This window comes from Hetaerina americana, unplaced genomic scaffold (assembly GCF_022747635.1).
Source record: "Hetaerina americana unplaced genomic scaffold, ioHetAmer1.1.p SCAF_10, whole genome shotgun sequence".
NCBI lineage: Eukaryota > Metazoa > Arthropoda > Insecta > Odonata > Calopterygidae > Hetaerina > Hetaerina americana.
The window spans coordinates 72407052-72431006 of NW_027286070.1; the positions used below are offsets into that span (position 1 = coordinate 72407052).

At 37.2% G+C, this 23955-nt stretch overlaps 1 protein-coding gene across 1 annotated transcript; it reads right to left on the minus strand.

Annotated features, from left to right (window-relative positions):
- Positions 1-2698: 2698 nt before the first annotated feature.
- Positions 2699-23505, minus strand: Cda4 (chitin deacetylase Cda4). Its single transcript, XM_071598145.1, has 10 exons — positions 23287-23505; positions 16952-17064; positions 13523-13634; positions 11643-11770; positions 9168-9376; positions 8090-8246; positions 7401-7539; positions 6094-6340; positions 3632-3829; positions 2699-3058 (listed from the first exon to the last, which is right to left on the minus strand). Exons 1-10 carry the CDS (start codon positions 23351-23353, stop codon positions 2956-2958), a joined length of 1473 nt encoding a protein of 490 aa, XP_071454246.1. The 5' UTR covers positions 23354-23505; the 3' UTR covers positions 2699-2955.
- Positions 23506-23955: the final 450 nt, after the last annotated feature.

A 23955-nucleotide genomic window follows, 5' to 3' on the forward strand; every position in this document is an offset into this window, starting at 1 on the left:
CGGTCCTTCGTAATATTTTTAACTTGATCAGTGTAATTATTTGGATACATAAAACGCCAATGCGTGGGTAGAGAAAAATATCAGGATCATACCCCCTTTTGATATAGCATTTTAAGGCCCTTTTAAAAAATAACAATACACTGGTCATAAAAATGGCCCGGTGTTACTTTGTTAATTTTTATGTATTATTTCCACGGTAACAACTTAAAATTTGACCTAACTGTTCTTTCAGATGAGCATCGAAGCCATAAAAAATATTTCATTGATACAAACAGTGAAAATCATGTTCCTTCATTTGATGCAAAAAGCTACATTAAGTTGCGACAAATTTGAAGTCATGCCCAGAGTAAGGTTTGTGGAAATTGAGGTCTTTTGTGTCAGGATGTATGAATTACCGTATATTCCCATCGATAATGCGTGCGTTATCTATACAAATATTTTCAGATTATCGAAAAAATGACGATGTGCGTTCTGCAATGAAAATTGAAAAAATCAAAGCATAGACGTATTTTTACACACACTAATATGTAATTTTTACGCGTATGTATATATATTATATACACATACCTACATTCAAACACGAAATCCCGCTATTTGGCGAACAAATACTCATTCCCATGGTAATAGATATAAGGAAAACGGATAGGAACACATATAAAGGACGAACACAGAAGAGGTGGTGAAGGCGAAATCGAACGGATCACATGAGGGAAAATATTTCCTTGACCGGGACTCGGAACTTCGGATCTTTCCGCTTGCCGGGCGGATTTTCTTACCGATTGAGCTGTCAAGGGAAAGTAATTTCCTCTGAGATCCGTAGGTTTAATATGTCGCCAAGTGCTCCTATTCTTTGGGCAAGAGATGGCTTCAGGGGGCTGTCTCACCCACCAAAGGTGAAATAAACAACACACAAGAGGAAGGGACAGTGGGTTAGATTTCATACAACATCGTACAGGTAAGGAACAATGCGTTGCATGGCACACAGGGCCAGAATATTTTATCTTGTGACCAATTCGATTTCGCCTTCCCCACCTCTACTGTGTCCATCCTCTATATGTGTTTCTATCCATTTTCCTTACATCTATTTCCATGTGAATGAATATTTTTTCACCGTATGGCGAGATTGCGTGTTTGAATGTGTATTTGGCCAATGTGGCTCATATCTCTCTTCTGGCCATGTGTGCGATGAAACGCGCTGTTCCTTTCCTGTATGATGTTGCATGAAATCTAACCCAATGTCCTTTCCTCTAGTGTGTGGTCTATTTCTCCTTTGGTGGGTGAAACAGCCCCCTGACGCCATTTCTTGGCCAAAGAATCGGGGCACTTTATACAAATACAGATGCGCGGCATCTATACACGTTCTAGATAACTATGAAGCCCTGGGTATCTATACAAATTCATGATAACCACCAAGTTCTGGGTGCGCGTTAAACATAAGGTGCTCGTTATCAATGGGAAAATACGGTAATTAATTCCTTAAAGTTGGCAGTTGTGTTTGATATTCTAAAATACACATCCAAATACTGTAAAAACATTAAAGTCTGTTCATAGGATGATATTAGTATTGACAAGTTATGTCTTCATAGAAAGGTTAAATGAGTTATTTATGTACCTGAGGTAAATACATGAAATGGTAAAATGGTAAATGAATTCAATAAAAATTACCGTATACTTCATACATATTCACATATTTTGATTAGACAATTGGTAAGACTTCCTTTCTCCTTTAATTTCATCCAATTTGCCTATCCTATTCCTTCCCCTTCCTTACTGGCCTATTATTCATACAGTATCACAGCCTTTAAAGTAAGCTCATCAAACAAAATTCTCTGCATCCCTTGGACCTCTTCCAGCAACACACCCTCAGCACCCACCATAACTAGCATTTCTTCATAGTTTTATTTTATGTCCATATATCATTATCATTTCCATCAATCGCCACTTATCAAAAGCCTCCAATCAGCACCTATTATCTTGTTTCAATGGCCTTATTTTCACACCATACAGAACCATACTCCATATCAAAGCTTCCACTAATCTATTTATTAGGAACAATAGCTTTCATACACATGAAACCAGGAGATGTAAGGATATTCATGTTAAAATAACAAGCCTCTCACTGGCATCCCCAGAGGGCCTGAGGTCATGTGTTCAAAATTGTACAATAACTTACCCGCAGATATTAAAAATATAGAAAATTTATATCTTTTTAAAAAAACCATATTAGCATTCTTAATAGACAAGGGTTTTTACAGTGTAAATGAGTATCTGAGCTGTGGGTTATAGCATTTCTTTTGTGATATTGTCATCTCTTTTTTTTGTGAAATTGTTTTCTTTTCTATGACGTGCTCTATATACATGTATAATGATTGTATCATGATATATTGTGTCCTCTGGGCAAATAAATAATAGTAATAATAATAATAATCTCTTCTGAACATCCTTACTCATCAACATCCATGTCATCAGAGCCATCCTTCTATTGAAATCTTCTTTGCCTCATGCAATTCTTCTTCTGTTATCCTTACTCCTTTGGCCGTCATTTAATTTGCCTGGGATGATGGTTAATGATGCTTTGGCTAATATTTGCCATTACACTTTGTCATTAAAAAAAAAGCACGATTGAAGACCCTTTGAAGATCTTGGTTGGCCTTAAATGTATTGGAAGTTTTACAAAATTAACTCTTTATTTTCCCTTAAAAATATACAAATATTTTCCTCATACATTTCTGTTTAAAGACAACATTCAATTTAAAATTTCACAAACATTTACACCTGTCAATATTTACAACAAATATTTTTTAATAATGCCTTTTCAAGGTGCTCACGCAATCATAATAGTGTACTGTTTCTCTGGTTTTTTCCTTTTAAACCACTCAGTTCCAAAATTTTACTCTACAGGTAAGTGAATTTTCTTATAAAAGCTAACTCTTAACATATCCAAAGTTGGATGACTTAATTTTCTGGGTTATAAACATCACGTCCTGCAATTCCTGTTCCTTCTGAGTCACCCAACCATGGGTATTTATTTGGGCATTCCCTGCAAGTGGTCAAATACCTGTAAAAGAGTTAATCCATGTAAATTGCTGGAACATTTTATAGCAATAGATTTGAAAATAAATGGCTGAAATACATGTGAAAGTGAAAGATGATTGTGTTAGTAAAACCTATTGAAGAGTAGATTTTTATAAAAAATGACATATGACCAATTACAGCACTTATTTGAGCTATTGAAACATATATTTCCAAATTGTCCTTTGACTCAACTAATAATGTTAACTAAATACCCTATTCAGCCAACAGTATTACTGTAAAGTGATTGCATGTGTCAAAATATGATGGTAGAGGTTGAACATGTAAAAAATGAATGTCTTCATATCTATGTTAATAAAGTAAGAAGAGAGCTTCTGTCCTCAAAAAGCATTAAAGAATAGAATTGCACCAAATATACATTGTCCAATAGAAATGAAAGAAGTACTGAATTTGAATAAGCTTAAAAGTTGGCTATGAAGTGTAATTGAGAATCGAGTGAAAGCTCTGAAGCATTTTCATAACTATATCATGCACTCATTCAAGACACTCTTTCACTGAATTTTGAAATATGTCCCTCGGTTCAATTTAATGTTATTACCTTGTTGTGGAGAAATTAGCTTCTGCGGGCCTGAATGAGAGAGCACATTTATTAGGGAGGTTGCAAGCTGGTGGCGGTATATCTTCTGGCTTCCGCTCACATTTCCATGCATCATATCCAGAGCCGACTTCTTTTATAGACCTAGGGTCAGTCATCCATACCAGAGCCTGAGTAATTGTTACATACCACACATCGGGCCTGCAATAAATCAAAAAAGTTGTTGTTGATATGGATTTCAATGCAACAATTTCAGAGTGTTAAAATCATTCAATCAATCACGGTCAAGGCAAATGATTTTAACACTCTGAAATTTTTGCATTCATTTTTTAAGATTAGATTTTACATCAAAAAACTGATATGTTAAGTAAATTGTTACTGGAAATTCATTTAAAATCGAAAATTAGACACTGAAAAATATTGCTTTTGCCAAAAACTGACCCGCAGGAATACATTTCTTAGCTTGTTAGAGAAGGCTGTGAATGTAATTATGCCTAACTTCAAAGTGAGTATTTTATGTGATGCAAGACGTAAATTATCCTGATTTCACATAAAAGGGCCTCGAGGTGAAGTTTTCACGTTTCCCACTGAATAGTAGCATTGGCGAGCACTGCATTTTGATGCTAAGTCTGCCATTGAAGCATTGATGCTGATCAATGGAATAATGTCAGGGTTTAAGCGACAAACAACAGTCAACCAACCACAGACTTCTTCTTCCAGAGCCTTATCCCTTGGGCCCTTCATCAAATTCTTTCATCAGTCATAGACTTACTGAAACAATATATTGTTTTACCAAGTTTACTACACTCAATTAATAAGTGGGTAGAATATACACCTTTCATACTCCATCACTCTTATGATTAATTTTGATTTTATTGTCTTAAATTCAAATTCCTCTCCACTTAATTCTAATCTTCACTCTTCACATTAAATATTATATTTTTTTAAATTTTACAGATACCTGTTCTCATTCATGACCTGTATCATATATATTCCTAACACAGTTTTTTGCTTTATATTTTCTAACCAACTGGGAAACAAAACCCAAGTACCCAAGTTTTTTTCTCCACATGTTATCTGCATTAAAATCTCTTTGTGATAGAGAACTCTTTTATATGCTATCAATTCAAAGGAAATTCGAATGTTACATGTAAAACTCAGGACTACTAAGCTTATACTTGAGGCACTCACTGGGCAAATATGCTTGAAATATGCTTGAAAGTTTTAAGATTTCACCGAATTTCATGTCAAATTTCCTCAATGTGATCATGAAGTAAAGGTTGAAAGACATAGAAAAGCACAAGGTACCTGGGGAATGAATACCATGTATATTAGAGCTCTGCAAAACATCTCTCAGACTCGACTGACATTATCTCAATCTCAATTAGTTTGAATATTCCCCTTCACGGCTAGTCTGCTAGTCTCAGCTCATCTAACAAATGAATAAAAAACTAATGGAAATTTTCTGGACTGGTAAACACTTTGCAAAGCCATATCGAGTAAGAAATGACTTCTCGAAAATCAGTTTCCTTCCATTAAGTCTGCTATCTGTGGAATTCATTTGGTACATCTAGTGCTAGATCAATGGCATGAACCTCGGAATTGCTAATAAGATAGTCCGATTTCCTCATTTATAATAATGATTATTTAAGCTGCTACCGGTTACCAGGGGATCGAGATGGTGCGGGGGCTAACGTACTGGCTTCCCACCCTGAGGGCGCGGGTTCAAATCCCGGCGGTGTTGAATATTTTTCAGAGGTATCTCGATCCCTACTTGCGGTGCTTTGTGGAGGGCACTTTGAGTGAGTACGCCGTCCGTCGGATGGGACGTTAAGCCGCGGACCCCTTGGCGCCTTTCGTAAAGAGTAGGCTAATGCCGACGCCGGGTTTCTCTCCACCCTTCATCCTTTCCTGTCCTTCCCCTATGGCGCAAATGACCTTAGCTGTCGGTCGCCTCCCCTCAAAACTACTACTACCGGTTACCACCATTTCATAAAGTTTAAAAGAAGTACAAGCAATAGGTATCCCCAAGTTATAGATAAATCTTTGAATAGCCATGAAATAGATTTTTCAAATTATCACATTGATAACATAAATACATATAAAAAATCTACCTCTTTAAAGTAATAAAAAACACTTTTTAAGGACAACTTTTGGATTTTCCATGACTAAATAAATATCAGAGGACTTGACTGAGTAGGGAAAGATACTCAAAATTTTGTAGGAACCCAACATCACCCTGTTTTTCCCTCTTCCCTCCCCTCCTGGAGCAGAGGTGTAATAGAACCAAATATGCAAAGTAACGAGTAACTAGAAGCATTTTTGCATTACTCTACATACATCCTGTTGCTTTACGAACTGGCCTCTTTGTACTTGCTGAACACGCGTAGCTTCCAGGAAATGATGCCTAGGTCAGCCATTGGTCTTATTGAGGGGAGTTCATGCATATGTATGTATGTACTCACAACGTTAGGGACCAATCAAGGAATTTATGAAGTCCTTGCTCCAGCTCCTTGATTTGGAACCAATTGGTATGGAATGGCATCATGTACGGTGCACGATTTTGATCTCTGTGTCGAGAAAAATCTTCACGAAGCCATTCAAACACCTCATTGGCATCATGACTATGCAGAACACATTGGTCAAGGAATGGACAATGCCCTCCTTCATAACTCTCCACATAGTGAGCATTCAAAGGTACTTCCCAGACACCTGAAAGTAAGAGATTGCATTTTTAGTTAACAAGAATTGAAAATTTTCTCCCAGAAATTCACAATCCAAATAAGTCTAAGTATACTCTAATGGAAGTGCTCTTCCGACAGAACCCAAAGTAGGGATGGGGATAACACTGTAATATCCTGGCACTACTAAAATGGGAAATAAATAGAAAGGCGGTTCCAAAGTGCATCTTCACCCCATTCCCTCTGACTCCTCCTCTATGTGCATATATGTACATACATATATATGTACATATACATATGGGAGATTGAGAGGGTGCAGTGGCTAACAGGCTTCCCACCACGAGGGCCCGGGTTCAAATCCAGGAGACATCAAATATTTTTCAGTGGTATCCCAATCCCTACTTGAGGTGCTTTGTGGAGAACACTTTGAGTGAGAATAACATCCATCGGGTGGGACGTTAAACTGCAGATCCCTTGGTGCCTTTCGACAAGAGTAGGCTAATGCCGACTTTAGGTTTCTCTCCTCCCTTCCTTTCCCATCCATCCGTAATGGTGCAAATGACCTTAGCTGTTGGTCGCCTCCCAAAAAGACTACTATACTGTTCATGTATGTATAACCAGTAATTAATATAGTATGCAGTACTCAAAACAATAGAGCAGGCATTTATCAGGCTCCTTGAGTCCTGGAATGAACCAGGCATTAATATTAGACATTAATTACCCCAATCTTCAGATATTTTCTTCCCACTTCACTCCCAAAACCTTCCATATTATTCCTAGACTTCTAAAAATTCCCTTCCCAACTCTTCCCCTCACAAAACCTTTCCCCACCTTCCCCTTTCATCCAGCATCTCCAGGCCCTTCCGTTAAAACCTTCTCTTCAGTTCCTTCATCTTCTCCCTTGAGAAAGGTAGCTTGACCACCAAAAATTCGAAAACATGTGAGTTTCTTTTCTTTTTTGTGTTTTTCTGTGTTTTTGTTTCCTAGTGCTATACATACATATATATATATATATATATATATATATATATATATATATATATATATATATATATATATATATATAAGGGCTGTCACTTTAAAAAACAAACCTGGGAATGATCTCGAAGGGCAGGTGTCTGAACGGCACTCATGTGGTATCTTGTAGTCCAGTGTGTATGGCCAAATTGGTACACGAGATGGCGGTACCCCCATGGAGCTGTCATATATGTAACCAAAATCTTGGAGTACCTATAACATCATTATTAAGAGTAATAAAAACTTTCCAATTCATTAATCATCATACATAACAGTTTTAAAATTATATTCATGACTCATGGGAAGGAGAAGGGAAAACTCCCTAACTTGTAAATATTTAGGAGCCAAAATATTGAAGTCCAGACTAGGTTTTACCTAGGGCATGGAGCTTTGGTTGTTCTCAGATAGAGATTGTTTATTTTAAGGTTTTTCAGCCATCAGTTTTGAGTATTATCAAAGCTGGAGTAAGTTTCAGCCCAAATGAATCCATGGTTATTTGGTTCGCGACCCTCTCCACAGCAAAATGAACCAATAAAAATTCAAACTGCTTGAGGTTTGTGAAATTTTTAAATTCAGAAGTGACTCTTAAATGACTCAGATATAAAAAATGTTTCAGTTTATGAAATTTTTCCGGTATATACAATATAAATTGTATTTTTTTTAACAAGTATAAAACATTTTTTCGTCCACAAGGAGGAATTGAAAAATACATCACTCTTGGCTGCCAGGGTTTGCATTTGGTTACATTCAGTAGTTCACCCACCTCATACTGTGTGTTCCGTCCTGGTTTCAGGAAAGGTGCCCTCATTCCGACGACATCACTCCGAGTAACATTGGCAAAATGATGCAGGATCTCCCTCATGCCAATCATCTCTCCAACCCACTCCTCATACCCTTTGTCCTCAAGCCCTCGCTGTAAACTGAAAGAATTAGCATTACACAACCTACATCATGGGTTCATGGTTATTTTGACTAAGGAAAAAGGTACTTCACTTCCTGTAAAAGATTAAGCAACTCCTGAGATTGAGCCATTTGATTTTTAAGAACTCAAGACAGTAGAAAGCTTAACTCACCAGATTAAATTGAAGTAAGTTACCTTATATCATTAAATAAGAACCTAGAGAATTTCAGACACCTATTTTGAACAATATTGAAACATTTATTAATATTTATGAATATATTTTTTTACTCTTCAATTGTTTAATGCCTCTGTATCAGTATGGGATAAATAGGACTTTCCAATAAAATGTGGTGATATATTTTTTTATTGAAAGGTGATTATCGATAACATTGCCCAGAAATTTGTGCTTATTTCTTTAATGTGCTTAAACATTATCACCATTGTTATTCAGGGGTAAGGAATTATTTTTAGCCTAGAAAAATCAAAATAACAATGGCAATGCTACAGGGAAGCATTTTGGTTTGAGGCATAAACGCATTGGTTGACAGATAAGGGGTAATGTTGGAATGATGTAAAATGATAGGCCTGTAAAAGTTATCATCAGAAGGAAAATTATATCATGGCATCATTGCAGGGCAGAACAAAGAGCTATAGGCCAATAGCCATTGGTTTTCCTCTGTCAAAATATTAGGCAACATTTATTTTGATAATGCCAAATAGTCAATGGCAAAATACTTATTCCGTCCGACTAAACTATCTTCCATGAGGAAATCAATATCCCTGCCACTGATTGTTTTCACTCGACTCCAGTGGGCTGTAGGACTTGAGCCAATGCTCTCCCAAAGTCAAGCACCAGAATGAAAAACAGGACCTCAATAAGTGGTTGATAACAGAAATGTGCTCGCTATAAATTATAAGTAACCTTGGAACGATTTCTCACGAAATAGTTTCTGTTGCTATTTCATGGCCCTCATGTGCAAGCTGCTGAACCATGTGATAGTTGTTGTACTCATGAGCGATGAAAAATGTTCCACGAATCCTGCAACCATTTGGATTTTCTCGGCCATCCCTCAGGAAGACTTTTTGGTACAAATCAAAGTTGTTGTGGTTGATAGCACCATCAAATGTCAGGAGTATCATCTGGGGAGTCTGGAAAAAGATAACATTATTGGCTGTGGAGAAGCGTGGACTTTGTCAATCAAGAATGTATCAATTAGTATTGCATAATTTTTTGTATATGTATATATATATATATACAAACACAAAAACCAGCCATATGAGGAACATATGTATACACATTAACATGGAAATAGAATTAGGAAAATATTATTTCTATATACACGAGTATATATATATATGCATAAATATATACTTACATACATATAAATGCAAAGTTTTTGTTACTGGGCGACTGACAACCCTAGCGAACTTCACCCAAGATCTCTTTTAAGCCCCAAAATGACAGTTTGGTGCGCTGTGTCCTCCATAGACATTATTGGGCCTCACATTTTGAATCTCGAGGTTCAAATGTTACTGTGAACTCTGCGTGCTTTTGTATTTTAAGATACAGGAGAACTTTATGCTCCCCAAAATGGAAGAGTATGGCAAGAAATATGACACATGGAAGCCTTTTGGTTTCAACAGGATGGTGCCACGGCTCATACCGTTGGTCGTTCATGCCAAATCCTGCAAGAAAAATTTCCCGGCCGCCTGATCTCCTTACGAGGAGGGGATGTTCCGTGGCCCCCTCGCTCCCTGGATTTGAGCCAAAGTGATTTAATTCTTTGGGGATATCTCAAAGCTGAGGTGTATGAAGTTCGACCAAGGACCTTGGAAGCTCTTACAAGGAGGCAATTACAGATGTCATCGCGGGAATAATGCAAGATACGCCGAGAAGAGTTCTGGAAAACGTTTTTGAATGACTAAACATGCCTCATCAAGGTCGTCACCTAGATGAAATAATGTTCAAAACCTAATGAAATAAAAATGATATTGAATTTCGTTTTCAGAAATAAAAATATTTTTCAAATATCTTGGTTCATTTTTCTACAAGTCACCCATCAAATTGGAGAGTCCATTCTGCCTCACCCTGTTTGTATTATGTAGAAATGAGGTAGTAGGGGGAGCTATTGTGTTGAGCATAGCACAATCCGCGGGGGGTTGTGTATGCAGCAGAAGGAATTTGGACCCCTGATGTGGGGAGGGGGAGGAAGCTGCACCCCCCTCTCCTTAACAACCACCAATACCTCCGCTCCTCCCCACCCCTCCTCTCTATCCTCTGTATTGAATCAATTCCTGTACCCGAAGATGTCACATATGTTATAAAAGGAGTCGTACTGTGATAAGGTTTGGTGAAATCAACAGTTTTTCATAATTCCTCATTTGTCTTTCTCCCTTAAAAAAACCTCACTCATCCAATCCTAAAAGAAATGGACACCTCAAAAGCCTCAATTATATATTCTTCCCATTCAGCCATGAACATGTAGAGTAAGAGGAGGAGAATGTACATATATATGTATAAATAGAAATACACTATGGTTTCCTATAAACAGATAAAATTTTCTCTCTCTTCTCATTGTCTCTGCAATCTATTTCTACTTCATTGGAATGATCTGGTGAAGCAACTCTTTAAATGATTATTCCAATGTTTCACGGAATATCCTCTCCAAATAGGCAAATTATTCAATGTTCTCTCCATGTATATCCAACTGCCACGATACATAGTTGATTTTGCGTCTTAAGAACCTCACAGACTTTACATCTTTTGCCCAAGAGCTAGTATTTTTCATAGTTTATGTATTGATGATTTCTACTAGTTGAAATGTTTTTACATTTTTATAGTTTTTCTACACATTACGTAAATTACATGAGTGATTGTAAATAATTCTCCATGACTTTATTAATTCTAGGTAGGGCAGCTTTAATTATATGATGCCTCTAAAATCTTCACAGTTTCAAATTCAGTATGTAGCACGGATTTATTTGATGGAGTGTGAATGCACTCGAATTTGAAGCTGAAATGCTATTGGTAACAACCAAAATAAACCTCGAGTCAAATAACCTGGGGTAAAATCAAATTATTTTTCACCTTTAAAAGTAATACCTCTTATTTATTTTCCAGGAGATTAAATTTTACCAAATATTTAGATGCAGTGATGAAGCTCAATGAAAAGCTTACAATGCTAAAGAAGCATTGGGAAGGCCTTAAAAATAGAAAATTTGGCACGCATTTGAATGAAAATTATAGCATGGCCTTTGGAATTTCAAAGCAATATATATACTTGTTACACCAATTACTCACTTGTGTAAGTACACTGTATACTGATACGTGAAACAACATGTATAATCACAGAGCAAGAATTCATTGCATGAAAAATTGAAAAAATACGTATTAAAGAAGTATAATGGTACTCACATCTTCTGGATGAAGTCCACCTGGAATTTTTGTTCCATCTTTGGAGCAGAAACAATATGGAAGGCTACAAGCTGCTGTATCACATTTTTTTGCTAAGTCCAGAGGAGGTTCTGTTGATGGGGCTGGAGCTATGGGGTGAAGAGAAAATTTTTTATGAGATTTTTTTCGAACCTTCTGTCATATCTAAGTTGCATTTATTTTCTATAAAATTTTCATGAAAGCCATTAATTAGTTATGCATAATATTTACAGGAAATAATATATTCATATTCTTCTACGGTCAAAACATGGACAAATCAAATTAATATTAACAAATCAATAGGAACAAAAGAAATTGCATGGCACACTGAAATGTATAATGAACATGAATAGATAGTCTTGTAAAGCATTTAAGTTTTACTCCAGGAGTTTTGCCCCTTTAATTATCTATTTTTAAAGATGGGTGCAGTGGAAAAGAGAGGATTTCACAAAGGATGGATGTTTGTCCCGAGTTGCTGAGATGGTATTGTACACTCCCTTCAGATGATTATTTAGTCTGTAATCCAATCTGTGTAAACCCGATCTGATCTGTGAAATCTTCAACTCTTGTTGAAGCATGTACAAAATGCATCTGGATAGAAGAGAGCATTGAATTTATTCTTGATCATTTGGATCTGGGTTCAATGACTATCTTGTCGCCAAAGAGGACATTATCTGAGCTTACTTTATGCTTAACAGAGTTAGCGTTGTTGATAATCACTTCCCAAATTGATCTCACTGTGTTGGATGAGTCATTTTAATTCAGTCACCCTATTCTTGTAATGTCTACTGCTTTCCTTTATTGCCGCTTTTAATAATACCTATGTTGCGAATCTATGTTGTTGCAAATTACAAAGATGTACTTGTCTTGTCATTTAAAAAAATCTAACCCTGTAACGATTTTTTTAATATTATTTCCTGGTTTTAAAACTTGTTGCAATGAATTATGGGTAATATTTACAAAATATACCGTTTTAATTATGAAAATTCAAAGAGACTAAACATTTTTCAATGTTTTTATTGGTCAAGGCATTTAAAATTTCAGGTATAAAGCAGTAAGACATACTAAATTTTATTCATAACCAATTAATTCTATCCTGCAATTTAAGCCATAATTCAGTTGGCAATTTTTTGTGGAATATCCACAAAGTTTACATGGTGGAGAAATCACCTGCTTAATATGGTAAGAACTATTTACATCACAATATGTAAGAAACATGCTCCAATAAGGGTAAGTATTGACGTTTTTGCCTGTAGTTATATATTCAGTATATTGTGGTTTCAGTGATTGTGGCCTTGAGGAATTTCAGACTCTGGATATGGAAGTTCATAGGTTTTAGAGCCCATTAAGGAAGGAGGTTTCAGGGTAGTTAGAGTCTGTCCAATTATAGGATAAGTGTGATAGCAAGTAAGCTGGCTCAATATTACATAGTGCATTGATTTAGTTGACAGAAAAAAGTGGAAGGGAAGAAAGAAACCCAGCTCAAATATTAGACTATTTTTAATGAAAGACATGAAGGATTTTGGATTTCTCTCTATGGGACCCTCCTGCAGTGATGGGAATATATGTAAATGGATACAATCGCAAGCTGGTTTTAACTTTGACCACCAGGATGAGGGGAAGACGGCAATACCATCATGATCCAATTTTCATTTTGAATAAAATTATGAGTTCCTACTAACATGTCCAAGCAAAATGCTAATAACTGTACAAAGGCTAGAGGTAATGTACCCACAAGAGTATAAGCAGCAGTATGTTGTTGATGCATCCACCTCACACCTGTCTTGTTTCTATGAACTCACCCACACAGTTCAAAAGAAGAATTATACGGCTTTGAATGATGATAAGTTGACCATACTCACTTGTATTAATTGGCCCACACCTTGCTTCATTTTTGAAGGTACACAGCTTACTTATGTCATCAAAATAAAGTCCTGAAGGGCATCGGTTCAAGTATGGATAGCCATCAACACACTGAAAAATAAATAGCAAATTATGGTGACGGATGTAATTTTTGTAAATATATGCAAATTGAACAAAAAGCATACTTAAGTAATATACTAAAAATAGAAATGTACCCATTGGAATGAGACATTTAGGAATGCGTTGTAGATGAGGGAATAATCTGATTTGGATAGCACTGGGGAAGGTTGACAACTGTAACTCCCGGGAAATAATTAACTGTTAATAATAATATATCTTGATAATATTCATTTCTTTGGGTATTTCCACCACATGGTTTCAAAATGACAATGTCTTGTCAATGGCAATGCTTGTTGATGGCATTTTAATGTTGATGCCAGGTTTTTAAAATAAAGTATATTTGCATAAATGAATTGTACATATCCAGATTTACAAAATCACAAAAGTAAATTATTGGTCCAAAATTTATTTGGTATTAAGCCCTCTTCTTATCATATTTAACCTACCCAATTGTTGGTTTCATCCTTTCCATTTCTCAAAATTTAATATTAAAGTAGAATACATTTTAAATAGATACTTAGGAACCGTTCAGGTCATTAAAAAAATGTTTTAGGTACATGATGGGTATGGAAGAGCTGTGGTGGTGGATGGTACTGATGCACAGATGATTCGATTTTATTCAACTGGCATTCTATCTTCAGAGTGTCTTCAGTATTATAAAGTGCCTGATCACACTTGGTATCTCAAACAATCAACATCTCTGATAACTCTGAGGAAGTTCTAGACACCTTGCTACAGTGGTTACTTATGTTTTTTTTTATTTTGGCCTAGGGAGCCAAGAGATCATTAAGAAATCAATAGAATATATCGTGTTTTATTGTTCTTACCTATCATAAGCCACACTTAACATCAATTTTTCTTTTTCCGTTGCCTCTCTTCTCCTAATTTCCACCCTAGCCATTCCTCTTTCTTCCCGCTTCTGCTGTTACTATGTGTGCATTATAAGAATGCCCCCTTTTTATACGTTCATAAAAGAGTGATTCACCTCTCCTGGTCAGGTTATTATGCTCATAAAAGTTTATAGGTCTGATTTCATAATTCTAATTGTCTGTCAATTGGCAGTAACAAGGTCATTCATATTTCATTTGGTTAAGCCATTTCTCATCAAGTCTTTAAAACTTTACAAACTTATGTACACAATAATTAAATTAAAATTTAACCACTTGGCTTTCCCAAATAGAAATGGTGTTTTAAATTAAGCCCAGTGTTTTAAGTTTAAGTTCAATATGAAGAATTTCCACCAAGTAACGGCAGAAACTGTTTTATTTAAAGAAGAGTCTCGCAAAACTAAATTGGTCTGCGAGCATGCCTTTCTAATTGCATTCCATTTTATACAGATCTGCTACTTTTGCAATTATTTAATGTCATAAATCCATGATAAAATCAAGAAACATACAATTTCTATACTTCATTAATTCTATCACGTGTTACTTCTTTATTCTAATACTACACATAACGCCCTAATAATACGGGATAGGATAGTTAACTCACTCCAATCCAAGAAATTCTTCTCCTGAATCACAATTAAATGAACAAAGTACTTTTGTTATCTCCTCAGGCATATCACCGAGTTCACTCTCCTAATTTAACTCTTCCTCATCTTCTAGCACTGGCGTTGAAATATTGCCTGTAGCTTTTTCGAATCCATTTTTTACACTAGTCACTCTGACTTCCTGCAAAACTGCCGAGATCCACCGGCTCATTTCCTCATCAGACACTCTTTTAATCCTCCCCGATACTGTGTAGTCTTTCATACCAGGCATTATCCACTTTTCCCAACTAAAACATAATTTGATTAAAAAGATTTACTAATGGATAAATCCTGGCAGCCTCGCGATTTCCTTTTTCTTTCGAGAAATTGATGGCTTCTAGCTTAAACATCGCTGTATAAGAATTTCTTCTCCATGGTTAATTTTCTTGAGGAAATTCTAAATTACAAAAGCTTATCACAGTTGAGGTTTGAAACAATCACCGTGCAGGCGGCACTTTCATAGAACTTGGAGGGTGTCTAGAACAGCTGGGCGCCAATCCTAACAAAGCCAAGTGAAGGAAACATAACAAGTATATTCTATTTCATTCACTCTCTTATTTTTTATATTTGATTTGCTGAAAGTTAATTAATATAGCACATGAAAGGGCACACAAACCTATGTCTCGTTTCGACTTACGAATCATAGCGATAAAGCAATAAGGCGGCGTATTGTGTAGGCTTGTAAATATTGTTTATTTTTTTTATCCTTCAGTTATTTGGAATGTATAAATCACCTGGCTCTAATCTCCTGTATACTTACGGTAGATATAGCCACAGGCAGTTATGATTTCATGTATTCATTGGTTGTTACCATCTATTAGTATATGGATATAGACCTATTTTTACACCCAATATATATAATTTTTAAGCGCATAAATAATATTTACGCGCATATATATTTACAGATGCGTGGAATCTATACACGTTCTTGATAACCATAAAACCCTGGGCGCGCGGTATCAATACAAATTCATGATAACTACAAAGTTCTGGGTGCGCGTTATACATGAGATGCGCGTTATCAATGGGAAAATACGGTAACTTTTATTATTATCGCTTAAAAATAAAATGGAGGACTCATTTCATCCTTAAGGTTCCACTGCACTCGTTATATTTAAAGATCTTCATTTTAAGCGATTTAATACTTACAAATGTAAGAGATTCTTGAATAACTCAGTTAAAGTCGTAATGGACTACAAGCACTGCCAGTAGGAGACCAACGCACAAAGCTAGGAAAACATCATATGAAGGGATTCTTATTTATCAATGTTAGGATTTCAATTTTATAATATAAAATTAGTTTTTTTTCCCATAAATCTACATTGTCATTACTAATCCTACAGTTCACTGGTCTGAAATATTATGAAAATTCCTTTTAATAATGTGCAACATATCCCTCAATGAAATGGATATCACAGATTTTTAAATTCCACGAATATCATTTTCTTATGCATTCACGTTATATCATTTTTCAGATGAGTTACCAAACTGACTTAATATTCAAATTGTAGTTTTCCTTTGTATTTAAAAAGTATTCCAAGCCCTTGTAGATAAAACCTATTACTTCATCGTGATATATGCAAGTAATGGGATATCCTTAGGTACAAAATCCATAAAAAATATTTTGGCTTCAAGTATTCATTCAAAATATTGTTCAACCAATCGAAATAATCACATAATTTCATGTTCATTGATTGTCTTATAAAAAACTACCATTGGCCCAGTAGGAAAAAAGTGACTTTTTCCTGAATGCATTCTATCTGTATGAGATGCACACCTGATAAAATCTTCGGCAGGTAACTGGATCTGCATAGTTTCCATTGCCTGCATCCTCAGGGCAAGTGTATTCCTCCTCTGGTTTTCCTTTGTTGGTCCCAGATTGTCCATGAACTAAAAACAAGCCAAAAATAAATTTATGAGAAAGTATTTTCAAACCTCTATGAGAAGTGGGTGAAGAGGATCATTTTAGGAGAAAGTTTGGCCATTGTTCTGGAAATAGAAGTAATTTAAAGTAGTTTCCCAGGAAAAAGAGTGGTCCTTTACATCAAAGCCCTGCTATTTCAACTGATAAGCCACATTTGGCATTGATCAAATTGTGGCATCACTACTCAAAATTAGAACTACTGCTAAAATATCCTTTGTAGCAAAAAAATCTTGCGAAACATATTGACCCATAAATACACATCAAGAGCTTAATATGAAACCCACTTTCCATGGTCATAGAGAAACATGATGAACAATTTGTGAATTTTTCTCGTAAGAAAAACCAAAGATCATAACACTCCATTAAGTTCATCAAAAATTTGTAAGTTTTGCATTGGTCATCTGTTTAATCCCATTTTTAATTTTTGTCTTGATCAGACTATTGATTTGAGTATTTTAGGCCATGTTCAACTAAAATTAGCCCTGATGACAAAAAATCATGCCTGTAAACATTCAGGAGATTCATTCCACAGTCAATTGATCAGATTTAAACTTTTTCAAGAATTTCTGGCCTAGCAAATGTTCAATCAATTTTCATATCTGGTGTGATTTATTTTTTTACAAACAAACTACTCTGTGTCAGATGTCAGCTCTCAGAAGAGGTGTGTAAAATAAAGTCAATTGCTTCTTTCAACTCAAGAGTTTTTATATTAGGAAACTGAAAACAGATAACTGTAAAAATACAAGATTTAGTTGCTCTAAATTAGTCTCATCACAAAACAAGGAAGAACAGGGCATAGGTTTTGCATCTAGTCTGGTGGTTTTAGGCACTGGGAACCCTCGTGACAAGCTAGGAGTGACTCGTTGGGATGATAGATGCAGATAAGAAACCAGATGGCAGATAAGACACCAGAGACATTCAGAAAACAAGGAAAAAGATTAATTTGTCATGTCATACTAGTGGAACATCAGTTTTCAAGTTGCAAGAGTTTTATTCAACAAGCCATGAAATTAGATTTAAATTGTAAGTAGACTGTTCACAATATACATCCACGGAAGACTTCATAGATTGTGTAAGAATCACATCTAACAGCAAAAATTGTGATGTATTGTGGTACACAGTATCTTATATCGCCCTTTCTTTTACTGATTCCTGATACAGCACAAGTAAGGACAAAGGATAAATGTGGTCATTTATCTTTCAAAATACAATCAAGTGGCCTGCCTCTTCATTAGCACACAATTTAAAATAGATTAGAAATTGGAATTTTCTAACTATTGAGAGAAAACTTTCAATCCTAAAATAAAACACTTTCTCCTGCTGCTCCTCCCTGATATTTGGCAGATGTTAATAACTATCTATTTAAGAAAACTTCTCCCTCCATAAACTCTGTTAGTGTTACGCATCTATGGCCATTTTCAATCCAGAGTGGTCCTATAAATTTGAATAAATCAAATTTTATATTTTGTTTGTGTACACATTTTAAACTGTTGTTAGTGTTCCAAATAATATTCCAAGTGAAATACACTTTTACGTAGAAGAATGTTAACAACCAATGTGATTAAGTTCTCTTGTTGAAAAAAAACACATTTCGATGAGCTTATTGTTGCAACATGATGAATGGTAAAAGATAATTATTTCTGACATGGTCCATCGTTCTCCTTTCGATGCATGTTTTAATTATAACTAACATAATAGTTTCATATTTGTGGTATAATAGATTCTTTCTCAACACATTTTCTTCTGTTCCATATCTAATATATTGAATGTACTTCATTATTTCCCTTAGAATGTGGACAAGGGAGGATGCTTGATGGGAATCAATGGAAAAATGTTACTACAGGTTGTAATTTTTGCAGTTAGAGTTTCACAAAGTCATGCAGTGATTATTTATAAATAATTCTAATGTGCTGACAATAGGAATGTCCATAATTTAAACTTTTAAAAAGAGTAAATGAGGATACAAGAGACACATAGGTTGAGAAATATATTTTTCTACAAAGGAGACATGAAATCAATGGCGACATGTCATTTACGGTGAACCATTTGGTAGAAGAGGGAGGTGAAAATCACGTAAAAACACTGACTCAATTGGCCGTCACTGACTCCTCGACTTTGTTTTAGGAGTTTTGCATCAATTAAGATTAATTTAAGCATTGATTCCCTATACTTAAGGATTATATAGCTTGGTACGTAATTATTGGGAAAGGCACTGTTCTCCCATCCATAGGGTGTGTCTCCACTTCTTGAACTCATTTTTGCACTCAACTAGAAAAAGAAGTTAGATAGTGGGAAGAGATTGATTGAGAACAGATTAGAAGTACCCACATGATCACCGACATAATTACGTATGATGTCAGAGAAAGGAAATATTGAAATTATAAAAGCCAGCATATTAAAATGATACTGAAAATTTCTTAGGAATAAATAGAAGTGGCTGGGGTTGACATAAGTGCTTAGTTTTTGTCAGAAACATGTTTTAGGATTCAGCAACAGCAACTCGAACTGGCCTTTGGATCTTTTGAAGTATCAACTTGGGATGAAATAATTAGTTCATTTAAATAATGACAGCATATTCATTTTTTTCTCAATTTTTTAGCCATTCATGGAAGTTAATGAAAATCTTTGTGAAAAGTTGAATCAACCATTTAAGTTTACTTCTTAGGGAAAAAGGTAAAGCTTGCCTCTTTTTGTTGAGTTGATTGTATTATCTTTCATGGGTTTTAATTTGCATTTTGCCCATTCTCTCCTCTCCCTTGTGTTGGCCACATAGCTTGTGTACCAGTGATAAGTATGGGAGAAAGATGGGGGACTTATTTTATGGAAGGAAAGGGTCACTCCAGACATGTATATGCACACTAAATTTTGGCAGTTTACTCGCCACTGGTGACATCTGCTTTGTATAAGGGTTAGTTGCTATCAATCTAGTTCATGATCCTACTATGCCTTTCATTGATGTATATTGCCTCGTAATACAGTCCTTATATGATTCCACACAGGGGACTTGCACCTCTTATTTTCTTATTTCAGTCTACTATTGCACCATATCCTCATGTTGGGACAAAAAGGAAATAACCGAGTAAATATTTATACTTTTAAAACATATAAATATGATGTATGAGTTGTAGGTACCTGCGCGGGGCATCAAGTACTTTATATTGCTCCAGAATTAAATTATGCATATTTTTCACTCATTTCCAAAGCGAATATTATTTAAAATGGTATTTTTGCTGATGACTGTAAACCTATTTTTATCTTACTTTTATGTTAAGTTCAACTTCATTCGCAATTTAATTTCAGAAAAGTTGGCCATAAAGCGAAATTACTGTTGAATTTTGAATGTAATTGCTGTCGGTCATTACATATAAACAGTTGCCAAAACGTCGGTAGAATATATTACTAAGCTGAACTTCAGCGGGAGTATTTCCCTCGTTCGCTTTAGGTTATTCTGGAGACCGTTCCGTTGGCTTCCTGTGTCGTTCCTCTTTTGGTAATGCCCTTTCTGATTTCTCCTTAAATAAGCCTTGTGATTTTTATTCGAGATTTTCGTCTCGAGCGTCGTAAAATATTCCGACTTTTCCTTGTGTCGCCGCCGATATTTTGCCTGGCCAATTGGAAGAGAGGGCCCACGAGAAAAATGATTATTTCGTCGACCCCTCCTCTTCTCATCAAGGTCTAGATCATTCCGAGAATGAATTAGTGGCTCAGTCACGTGATAGGTCACTATCTCCATATTAAGAGTATATATTTGACGGAAAAAAGTAAAAAGAAATTTCGGAATCAAGTTTTCCTTTTTAATCTTCATCCTTCAGAGTTGGCGCGAAGGTTTCGCTTCGGATAGTTTCTCACGAATCCCTCTTAAATTTCCGTGATTTTCAATAAAAACAGCCGTTTCAATTTTCACTTTCTCCATCCTCGCGTCATCGCCGTGTTTAGTCTTACGAGACGCTAAGAATTGTCTTTTCCGGGACACGAGAAGCGGACTCGTTCGCTTCAGCTAAAATTAAATGCACGAACCTTTGAGCGAGTTAGGAATAGAGAGCATATTCGACGGACGGTGCGATCTTTTACCCAGTCATTGAAGAGGATCTGCGCAGGGGCGAACTGGCGGACATGAACTCCATTCTGAGGAAATTTATGAATGAAAAATCTTGCAGTTGGGACTTTCTTCAAATTAATATTTTTAACACTAAAAGGAAAATTATAAAAAATAGCGAGAAGCATTAGTTATCATCAGAACTAAATTAATGATGAAAAGAAATTAACGAGTTGCTGGGACAACAGAAGGGATATTCTCGCCACATTTTGGTAACGTGTTCAATTTTTATCCTGGAAGATCTTTGTGCTCTTAAATATATTTTATAGAATTTTACGCATTAAAGGAGAATATATGCAGTATGTACTGTATTCCATGTAATATTCAATGAATTGAAAGTTTCTAAATCATGATTTTTCAACTCTCTCGACATAAGGGACAAGATAACAATTTTATGCTTTTGGTCTAGATATCAAAAGGCGGGTCCCTTTTTCGCCCGTTCAATTCCCGACCATTCACGTGCTCTCGTGAGCTCTGATTCGCTGCATCGGTGCCAATTGATATAAAGGTCGCACCGTCCGTGCCAGCGCACTCCTTGTCTTTTTATGTACATATATATGTATATTTTTTTCGTTTGCCTCCGACGACCGAAAACCCGCCGACCTCCCGCGTCGAGGATTGTCCGAAAAAATCTTTCTCCTTCATCGAAAAGAGTTGGGCTCTCCAGACATGCACCCAATGCTGCCCCACTGACCGACCGGCCCTCCCCCCCTCCGCCCCTCTCAACCCTTTCCCCTCCCCCTCAGCCGCGGCGTCTGCTTCTCCCGCATTCCGCCGTGCCTTCCTCACCTGCGCCCTCATTCCCACTCTCCCGTCTCCTTCCTCCCCTCCCACTCCCTCACCCCCCACCCTACCTCCTCGCTTTCCCTCCCTCTTTCGCGAGAGCGTACGTCACTTCCCCCTTTTGCTTCCGATCTCTACCTCGGCCCTCTAGATCCCTTGTGTTTGTTTCGCTAGAATCTCCATCTGTTCTAGCGTCGTTTTTTCCCGATAGAGAGAACATTAACACTCCTCGTCGTTCGAGCAATCGGTTCTACTTAAAAAAAAACAAAGAGAAGGTTTGCTTCTTTTTCACTTGACATCTCCGTGCATCGAAGGCTTTCTTCGATGCTCGTCACGAATCAACCCCCATCCGGCTCATCCTTCCCCGCGTTATTCTCAGAGATCGGTCACGATGTTCGATGCAGTCGTTGAAGTCCCCGGGGCGATTATCTCCCGAGATATATCGCGTCAGGCAAGGTTATCGAGAAATCATTCTTTAAATCGAAAACTTTCCGGACAATGCTCTTAACCTCACCCCCTTGTGAATATTCTGCATTGGGAATTTCCTTCAATTTCGACCTCCTGAAATTATCGAGAAAAAAGATCTCCTTACTTGGTCACCTTCGCGTTTAAATACCAAGGTGACAGTCCCCGTTACATGAAATCAAATTATCCTTTTTAGAAAGTAACATTTATGCTTTCCAGGAAGGAAGCTGCGAGATTTGCCATCGAGAATCGTCGGCGAAAGCTAAAACATTTACATTCGAGTTCCTCGAAAAATTGCTAAAAATCGTACCATGGAAAAATATGAAAAAAAGAAAGCAGAATTTAAGTCCCTTTAGTCAAGAGCAAGTTCCACATCTTCGAGGGAGAGAGAGATAGAGAGAGAGAGAGAGAAAATATGGCAATGAACTACTTCGAAAACTTTCACTTAATAAAAACAGGCCAGCACCGGTTCTCATCTCAAAATGCCTTTTTAATTGGGGGACTCCACCTCGCCACAGACATCGCCTTGATCGGTTTTCGAACGGGGACGTTCTATCTGGCTCCCGAATTCGCCCCTCGACGCATGATCACGCAATGCACCGCAACGCACTCGCCAAATCTCGCCAGCAATTTCTCTCCTCCGCCGAATGCCACCTCGCAACATATGTACCAAGCCGCAGCGGCGGGCGGCCTCGCAGGGCTCTCGCGTTCAGATCCCGAGCTAACCACACTGAATCTCCGAATCGAACCATTCAGCGGGAGTATCCCAGGGGGATCAAAGCGGCGGAGTGTCGGTCCTTGAGGTTTAAATGCGGAATAGAAAATGTTTTGTGAGAAAACCTACCAGCACTGAAGACACTGAAGAACTCCAACAGATGCACCAGCAGCACCAAGAGTTTGCGATTTTTCATGATATCCCTCTGGCTGTGGAATCCTTCAGGAGTCCCAACACGATGTTGAACTTTTAAGAAGACTGCCGATCCTCTGTTGGAGAACGAAAAACCTTGAGGCACGCGCTGTCTTCCAGACTCCTTCCTCCCTTTGATAAAACAACTCTGCAGTGGTCGTGCTGTCCGACGTCCGCGCCACTACCTTCTCTCTCTCTCCGCCCCCTCCGCATCTCCCTCTTTCTCTCTCAATCTCTCTCCTCCCCGCCCTCTCCTCCCCCCCTCTTTGTCCCCCTCCCTCGCACGCGCGACCCGACCGAAACGCCACCCGGCTTCGGTAGTTCTCGCCTCCCCATTCAGGTGGCGTTTCCCGCAATGCTTCTGCGGTGTCGCGGGAGGACGCTTTTTGAAGTGGTGCCTTCCGTAGGGGGGGGGGAGGGCAAAACCACTCATAATCCGCAAGCTTTCACCCCGCCCTTATGTAAAATATCCGACGCTCGCTCCTTCTGAGGTATATTTTTACCCTCCGCGAATTCCCTCCCCCAACGGCGGTGTAATGCAGCGAATGTCGCCCACACTCGCGGGGCAACGAGCTACGGCGGTGGCGGTCGTGATGCATGCTCCGA